Here is a 9116-nt window from a genome sequence, read left to right on the forward strand (position 1 = left end):
CGATATGGTACTAAATCCTTTGTATTCTTTAGATGACCTAACTCCTACCTCATCCAAATATTTGGACATTACTGCTACTAGGGTTTATTATTTTACAGCTGAGAAACGTAGGCATAAATTACTTGCCTGTGATCAGCAAGTGTTGAAAATGTCAGCACCATCATTGCTACTCTGGTTTCTCCAAATTCAGCGCTTATGTTCTTAACTGTTTCTCCATGCCCTGTGTATTGATAGGTTATTTTTTCTTAGCAATATTTGATTCTTTTTACCTCCACTTTCATTAAAAATAAAGATTTAGAAAGCACTTAACTTGCAAATCAATTTGTTTCCTAAAGATGTATGAAATGATCAGTGTATGAAATGAGAGGGATTGAGAAGTTGGAAATAGTGCTAATTTAAATAAATTCTTAACTATTACAGCATCCAGCTAGAGCTAAGTTTATAGGAAATAACCACATAACCTAGTTGACAAAGTCAGATCTCATTGTCACATCAGACAGGTGAGGCTGGCTTTCTGTGAAAAAGTCTGACTTCATTTCTCTGTTCAAATAAATATGATTATGATCATTTCTATGACACTTCTGAATTGTACCGTAGGTGGGTAGGTGCCATGAATTTGTCTTCTAATGAAATAAGATGCTGCCGCCTTCAACATTTCTTACCAGTTATTTTGCTTTCACTGAGCTCTCTTCATGTCTTTGCTCTCAAATATGTTCTCTGACAGGAGACAGGGTGTGGAAGAGATGTGGTTGTTAAGCAAAACTTACCGTCTTTCATTGTCCCATTCTGCAGTGTATCTGAATTCAGAAACATTCCAACAGCAGCAGAAATACCATTCCAAAAGGATATTACACTCTTTAAGAGAAATTATGTTTGAGACACAGAATAATAGCTCAAAGCCTCCTGGGTTTACCGTTCCTTGATTACAAGTTTCGTTCATACCAGTATTGCAGGTTTTTTTATTTGATGCTCTGGAGCCTTGCTCCCCAAGACAGTGTTCTCTAATAAGATTCTGAAAGGCCTCTTCTTCATTAAATGGAAAAGGGCTGTAATAAAAGGGTAGATATCCTCACAAGATGCATTATCAGGCGAGTCCATTTTAAGTGAGGCTACATGAAGAAGCTGAGAATCACGGGTAGAGAACGTTGAAATTCCCTGTGCCTTCAATACCCCTTGGAATCCACTCTGTGTGGCCCCCAGGGATGGATACACACACAGCTGGTCTGTACTGCCTGCACCTACTCCCACATCTCACACCCTGCTCACACTCACACTGACACACACACACACACACAGCAGTTGGATGGCTGCTGGTCTGTACTGCCTGCACGTACTCCCGCATCTCACGCCCTGCTCTCTCTCACACACACACACACACACACACACACACACACACACACAGCAGTTGGATGGCTGCTGGTCTGTACTGCCCTCATGTACTCCTGCATCTCATGCCCTGCTCCTCCAAACCAGGGCTATTCTGTCTTATCCTTTAATACTGAAAGGTCTGTGATGAATCTCTAATTTATAAAAACCAGTTGCCTCTGCTCGAAACCTCATCCTCCTAGGTATATTTGAAAATGTGAAACTAATATCATACTATAAATCAGCTATACTTCGATTTTTTAAAAAAAGAAAATGTGAGCACCTTCCCCAGCTGAAAAGAAAGAGAATGAGGGCAATAAGGAAAGCTGAAAGGGACAGAAATCCTCTTGGCACACAGTCTATGCCAGGACCATGCAGACGTGACCTGCACCAGCCTTGGATTTTGTCTCCTCTGTGCCGTTGTTTTTCTGCTTTGAGTGTGCTTTCGCTTCAGCCTGGCGGTGCCTGTCTTTTCCATTCCACCTACAAAGGCTTCGTGGACCAGCGCGTCCATGAAGCTTTAATCAGGCTCCCAAGAGAGAAAGTAATTGCTCCTTTCTCTCCCATTAACACTGACTCATCATACGATGCTTTGCATGATGGTTATTTAAACATTAGTTTCATGTCCATCTTGTTCTTTTTTGATCACGTGGCATGAGTTCATAGATACCTTTATTTTGGTTGAATTGAATTTGCCTCTGATACATATTTTCTTCAGAGATGCTGTCTCAGATTTAGAAAAACCATTGAGGGACTTCCCTGGTGGTCCAGGGGTTAAGAATCCACCTGCCAATGCAGGGGACATGGGTTCCGTCCGTGGCCCAGGAAGATGCTGCAAGCCGCAGAGCAGCTAAGCCTGTGCACCGCAGCTGCTGAACCCATGTTCTAGAGCCCGAGAGCCGCAACTCCTGAAGCCCACGTGCTACAACTCCTGAAGCCTATGCTGGAGCCTGTGCTCTGCAGCAGGAGAGGCCACTTCAGAAGCCCTCACACTGCAAGTCGGGAGTAGCCCCCTGCTCGCCAGAACTAGAGAAAGTCCTCGTGCAGTGAAGAAGACCCGGCACAGCCAAAATAAATAAAATTTTTTTAAGTATTAAAAAAAAGAAGGGGACTTCCCTGGTGGTCCCAGGGCTAAGACTCTGTGCTCCCAATGCAGGGGGCCTGGCTTCAGTCCCTGATCAGGGAACTAGATCCCACATGCCGCAACTAATACCCAGCACAGCCAAATAAATAAAAGTAATAAAAATTTTTTTAAAAAAGAAGAAAAACAGTTGGGGTTTGTAAATAGCCTCCCTTAATGTTCACCATTACCACTTCATTCCTTTGTTTCCTGATTATTATATTCTGCCAGTGACGTATCCCAACTAAGATTTTTATTTCTGCTGTCTTGCTCTCCCCAGGAATCAAAAAGGTCAGAATCTCTTATGGACATTCATCATAAAAAATTAAAGAATAAGGCTGCTGAAGATAAAAATAAGCCCCAAGAGAGAATACCATTTGACCGTGATACAGATCTCAAAGTTCATCGGTTTGATGAAGCTCAGAAAAAAGCCTTGATAAAGAAATCTAGAGAACTAAACAGCAGGTTTTCACATGGCAAAGGCAATATGTTTTTATAAGTAAGTATCTCTCAGTAAGGCATATTTTCATATTGATAAATTTTGAACTTTTTTTCTAAATAGTTACCTATAACTGTAAAAATTGATTTCCTTTTATAATAAAGTAGATTATAAACCTGCAGATTTTTTTTTTCTAAATAAGTGTGAATTTTGAAAATTCAGCCTTGTGGAATAAAAAATATGTTATCCTGGGAAAGTAGACTTGTCCTGATAATAACCTAACGGGGCATTACTATTCAGAATGCTAAAATAAAAGCTTTTCATTTGTCAGAAGCAGCAATGAAAAGTGTGATTTGAAGCTTGAGTAAATATGCATGCTTTATTAAAGAATGAGGTTTCTTAGCAATTTTCTTATGTTATTAAATAAGATCACAGAAGATGTTCATTGCTTTTGAGAAATTCTGTGCAAGTTAAGGTTCAAAGCCATTACATCACTCGTACATAGCCCAAACTGACAAGGGTTCATAATTGTGATTGCATAAAAGCTAAGGTTGCTTCGTAAAATCTTTGTGATTTTTAATTGGATGAAACCTACATCAGTATTAAAGTGTGGCTTTAAGGGAAAATACTGTTCAGATGAGAATTATTTTCCAACTTACTGAATTTTCTTATTCTTACTTCAGGGGGATTTCCCTGTGCAATGAAGAAGAGTTGAAGAATACTCTTTTTTTCTGTCTGTCCAACTTTATTCCTTTCTTTTGAGTTTCTTAATATTAGAGGATGACTTTAGTCTAAAAAAACCAAAAAGATTTACCTTGTTCTGTGCATCCTTTAAAGTCACGTGAAAACATAAAATTGGTGTGTCTTTTTAGAGGAGAATTTTATTTATGTGTCTTTGGCTTCTGAGGACGTGTGGGCTTTTCTTCAAATAATCATTTTTAGGATCCTTCCACCCACCCTCACAAGTGCTCCATAAGATCTGCTCAGGCCGATCCAGGGCGTCTCTCCCACAGCCCGAACCCACCATCAGATGTCACCAGCCTGCCCTGAGAGACTGAGTGGGATCCTCCCAGTGAATCCATGAGTTTGAAGCTATTTTGGTTTCCCTCTAAACTGCAGTCAGTGAACAGACAACATTTACTTGAAAACAGAGGGTGTGAAGGTTTTTTCTATTTTGTTAGCAGTTTGCTTGTTTGGGCTATCAGAGCTTTTTCTTTGTGGTTTGGGTTTTTTGGTTGGTTGGTGTCACAAAGAGGGACCTGTGCATTATTTCGTGTGCTAAGGAAAAACCATTTTGATTTTTCCAACCTTAGTAAGTAATCCTAGAGGATGCCTTCAGAGGTCACACCATTAACCTTTAATGGTGTGAAGTCTGAGACCCGGGCTCTGTGTTCTTCACCAAAGCTTTGTAAGTCTTTAAACTGCTTTGGGATGATCTGACTTGGCCCATTTTTATATGTAACATGTTTTAGCTAATTCATTGTGGACAGATCTCTGCAATCAACCATGAATAACTTTTTTTAAAAAAATCAAACTCATATTCCCCAGATATAAAAATGGAAAGTAATCAAAGCCACCATGATGGAGGATGGTAAGTCTGTGATGCTTCAAGCATTGCCTCTGAAGATGTTAAACAGAAAATTCTCAACAGTTAGGCCTAAATTCAAATTCTGGAAGTTACACTTTCTTACAGATTAATCCCAATTGTTCTGCTAGTTCTGTGTTCTAGTTTTGATGCACATGGTTTTAATGGGGAAAGATTCTGAGTCCTAGTTCATTTAGGCTTCATGAAAATTGAGTATAAAACTGAGTGTTCAGTCAGATTATGGGCCAGATTCTTCTTCTTAGACTTCTTAGACTATACAAATACAATGATATCTTCCATAAGAGTAACCCACTCAAGAATGTTCCTGTTTAAAAGATGAATTTTTTTCTCCTGAGCAAATTGGAAAGGTTCCTAGTCTAAGCAAAATTGAACAGAGCTGCCTTTTGATTGAAGATGTCATTTTTAGTGGGTGATATTTTCTGAACACAAAACTTTGTAGAAGAGTATCTATTACTTTCACTGATTTTGTTATAATGTTTTTTCTTCTGATGAGATGTTTTCTAGTTCCTCATCCTCATGTAAATTCCTAATATATATATATTTTTTGAGAAGCTTTTGGCATTTTTAAGATAAAAATGTGGTCTTTGAATACTTATTTTTGCTTTGCTTTCCTCACTGTAAAATAGAGAGAGATATTCCTATAGTATGTATTTATTGTTTCTCCCATAATGCTTGGAATGTCTGTAACCTCACCAACAGGGAGAAAATACTGATACTTTCCATGAGTGACCACATCACTGGTTCAGTTCAGTTCAGTCGCTCAGTCATGTCCGACTCTTCGCGACCCCATGAGTCGCAGCATGCCAGGCCTCCCTGTCCATCACCAACTCCCGGAGTTCACTCAGACTCACGTCCATCGAGTCAGTGATGCCATCCAGCCATCTCATCCTCTGTCATCCCCTTCTCCTCCTGCCCCCAATCCCTCCCAGCATCAGAGTCTTTTCCAATGAGTCAACTGTTCGCGTGAGGTGGCCAAAGTACTGGAGTTTCAGCTTCAGCATCATTCCTTCCAAAGAAATCCCAGGGCTGATCTCCTTCAGAATGGACCGGTTGGATCTCCTTGCAGTTCAAGGGACTCTCAAGAGTCTTCTCCAACACCACAGTTCAAAAGCATCAATTCTTCGGCGCTCAGCCTTCTTCACAGTCCAACTCTCACATCCATACATGACCACAGGAAAAACCATAGCCTTGACTAGATGAACCTTTGTTGGCAAAGTAATGTCTCTGCTTTTGAATATGCTATCTAGGTTGGACATAACTTTCCTTCCAAGGAGTAAGCGTCTTTTAATTTCATGGCTGCAGTCACCATCTGCTGTGATTTTGGAGCCCAAAAAAGTAAAGTCTGACACTGTTTCCACTGTTTCCCCATCTATTTCCCATAAAGTGATGGGACCGGATGCCATGATCTTGGTTTTCTGAATGTTGAGCTTTAAGCCAACTTTTCACTCTCCTCTTTCACTTTCATCAAGAGGCTTTTGAGTTCCTCTTCACTTTCTGCCATAAGGGTGGTGTCATCTGCATATCTGAGGTTACTGATATTTCTCCCGGCAATCTTGATTCCAGCTTGTGTTTCTTCCAGTCCAGCGTTTCTCATGATGTACTCTGCATATAAGTTAAACAAGCAGGGTGATAATATACAGCCTTGATGTACTCCTTTTCCTATTTGGAACCAGTCTGTTGTTCCATGTCCAGTTCTGTTGCTTCCTGACCTGCATACAGATTTCTCCAGAGGTCTAATGCTATTTCACACCGCCCTGAGGACAGTTTTACAAAATGTGAGGCCAAACCAGAGTTTTCTGGCCCTGTGGAGACACTAAACCCAATATAACAACACTGACAATAAAAACAAAACAGCTGTTTGCACAGGATGAAAAGTGGTCTTCATTTCATCTCCTCCCCTCTTCAAAGCTGCCCAAGGCCTGAAAAATCAAGTCTGTGCTCCACCTGGCAGAAAATTGGGATTGTTGACATTTTCTAAGAACTTTTAATTTTCTTTACTTCTTGGCCCAATTTTGTAGAACTGTGACCTCTTTTGAAACCTAAAAATAAGAAAAAAGAACAACTCAAGTTCAAAGAGTGAAGCAGACACTTTTAACATTTTTTACTGTTTGGTGAAGGTGACGTTTTAAGTTCATTGTCCCTGAAATTATACGATTTTTGTTCCACTCTCTAAATTGTCATCTCAGATTTTGATGCTTCAAATAATACCAACATTACCGGTAAATCAATGGCTCTAGCAAGTGGGGGAATTGGCAGAAGAAACAAAAGGTGAGAGGTGGTAGCTACACCCATAATAAAGCTGTCTCATCAGATAACATTTTTTTTTTGTATCGGGAAAAATATCATAAATTAATCTCTATGCCCAAAGAAAAAGAAAAGCTACAGTTTTACTAAGAAGTTTTTATCTTGTTTGGGTGTAGCAGCTTCTTGACATTTGTCACTTGAACGTTTTATGGTTCTTTGAAGTAATGATATTTTTTAGAAATAAGGTTGATCTTTACATGGTACCAAGGCCTACATGCTCCATGCTCCAGAAGAGATAATCAGTCATTATATATAAATTAATTGATCCTGAAACATCTTGGTACTTTCTGTCTCTTATATAAGGTGGATAATGTTAACATTATTGCTTAGAAACATATGATCATGGGAGATAGTTTTTAGACTATTTACAGGAGCCCATATCACTTCACTTCCCTGTTTTCCGTGGCAGTGATAGGTATTATTAGGGAAAGGAAAATTCTCTCTTGAGTTGTATACCTAAAAGGAAGAATCAACATGGGGAAAGTCGCTAGAGAGAGTCACCCATAAAACAGCAACGCCAGGTCTTCTACTTGAGAATGTTAATTTTTTGTTGTTGTTGTTTGACTTCTGAAACCATCATGTAAGTTTGGTCTACAGCTTCAGAAGGTCATGCATTTCCTGTTCTTGGAGAGGTATATTTTTTTTGCAGCTTAAATATTTACCCTGACTATAGTGTGTGCAAAATTAAAAAGCTATACACTGTCTTTCAATCTTTTCATTTTGATTTTATGATTAAAAGACTTTTTAGAAAAGAATTTCTGAGGTGTTATTTTTTATGTATAAATAAAGATGCATCTATATCTGAAGTTGTGGCCTTTTATTTTTGCTTTATTTATTTTAATGTTAATTAGCTTATCTGAAGCAAGCAATGTTTTTAAAGAGAATGTCCTGTAAAGATTTATTCTAACCAGTCAGATCATTGTGGGGGTAAAGTCTTTCAACCCAACTCACTTGCCAGATTTTCATTATCCCAATATAACTGCAAATATTAAGTATTTGGGACTTCCCTGGTGGTTCAGTGGTTAAGACTCATACTCCCAATGCAAGGGGCATTGGTTTGAGCCCTGATTGGGGAAATAATATTCCTCATGCCACATAGCTTAGCCTTAAATAAAAAATTAACTATTTATTTAAAAACATAAGATAGACAATTTGGAAATGCTCTTAAGAGCACCATGGCACAAGAAGGGCTGACACTAGCTTTTTAACCAAAATTTCATTGTTCTACATATTGAAAGATTATATGACAGTGGTGGGTTTTTCCTGGGTTGGTTGATTATGAGATTCTTTGGGTTTTGCTTTTTGTTTTGAGGGAGTTTTTTGCTTTGTTTTGTTTGGCTTTTCTAGTTTTCAGATTGTTCCAGAAAGCATATATTCTTTTATAGTCCCAGGGAGAAATGAGTTTTTTGTTTTTAAGTTCTAATTTTGTATTACACAGTGTCAGAAACTAAACGACTAGGGAGACAGGACTCAGGATTTCTCTCTTCCTTAACTGGGGAAGTGACCAAAGGAGACACTTGGCAATACAAAAGCTAAGCATTAAATGATAGGAATCTGGACATAGAGTATCAAAGAAAGAGAGCCTTTGAATTTTCAGATCATTTTCCTATAGTAAATATTTCTTGAGGAAATACTGCACTTGTTCATTCAGTAAACATTTGTTAAATACCCGGGTGTATTCTAGGTGCTAAGAACACAGTGGTGAACCAGACATTCGTAGCCCTTGTCCATGAAAGGAGGTTCTGTGCTAGTCACTACGGAGTGTTCACAGGTACGTAACCCAGATTCCCTGCCTCATGATAAGTGGGAGAGCAGAAGATGTCATTTAAAAAATAAGTGCACATGATATCGACTTAAAAAAAAAAGCATAACATGAGAGTTTTGAGTTAAGTTTTATTTGGGGCAAAATGAGGACTATAGCCCGGGAGACAGTATTTCAGATAGCTCTGAGAAACTGCTCCAATAAGGTAGGGGGGAAGGTCAGTATGTAGGTGATTTTGATGATGGGGGAGCACATATTTTTGCAGCAGGTTTCTGCAAGTCTCATGAAGGTTACTTCCAGTCATGAGCAGCAGTGGAGGATGAAGGAAAAAACCATGAAGTATTTTTGTGCTTTTCTAGATATGAGGAGATAAAAGAATTGGGTTCATAAAACCAGCTCCTAAAAATAACTATCTGAAGACCTGTTCTGGCAGTTTTTCCCAGAGCACAGAGGGCCTCATTTCTGCTCTTCACCCTGAGCTTCCAGGGGGTGTTGAAGGTCAGCAGCTGCAGCAGCACCT

At 39.1% G+C, this 9116-nt stretch overlaps 1 protein-coding gene across 4 annotated transcripts in view; it reads left to right on the forward strand.

The window, feature by feature from the left end:
- Positions 1-8535, forward strand: part of GPALPP1 (GPALPP motifs containing 1) — a 33936-nt gene extending 25401 nt beyond the window's left edge. For 2 of the 4 annotated variants that reach the window (XM_014478330.2, XM_070380269.1), the window contains exons 8-9: positions 2766-2984; positions 3608-7640. In XM_014478330.2, the coding sequence (XP_014333816.2) occupies positions 2766-2984 (219 nt within the window). In that variant the 3' untranslated portion in view covers positions 3608-7640. Of the gene's footprint in view, positions 1-2765; positions 2985-3607; positions 7641-8518 lie in introns of those variants that run through there. The other 2 variants (XM_070380271.1, XM_070380270.1) reach the window with 2 other exon arrangements.
- Positions 8536-9116: the final 581 nt, after the last annotated feature.

Source organism: Bos mutus, chromosome 12 (genome assembly GCF_027580195.1).
Source record: "Bos mutus isolate GX-2022 chromosome 12, NWIPB_WYAK_1.1, whole genome shotgun sequence".
Lineage (NCBI taxonomy): Eukaryota > Metazoa > Chordata > Mammalia > Artiodactyla > Bovidae > Bos > Bos mutus.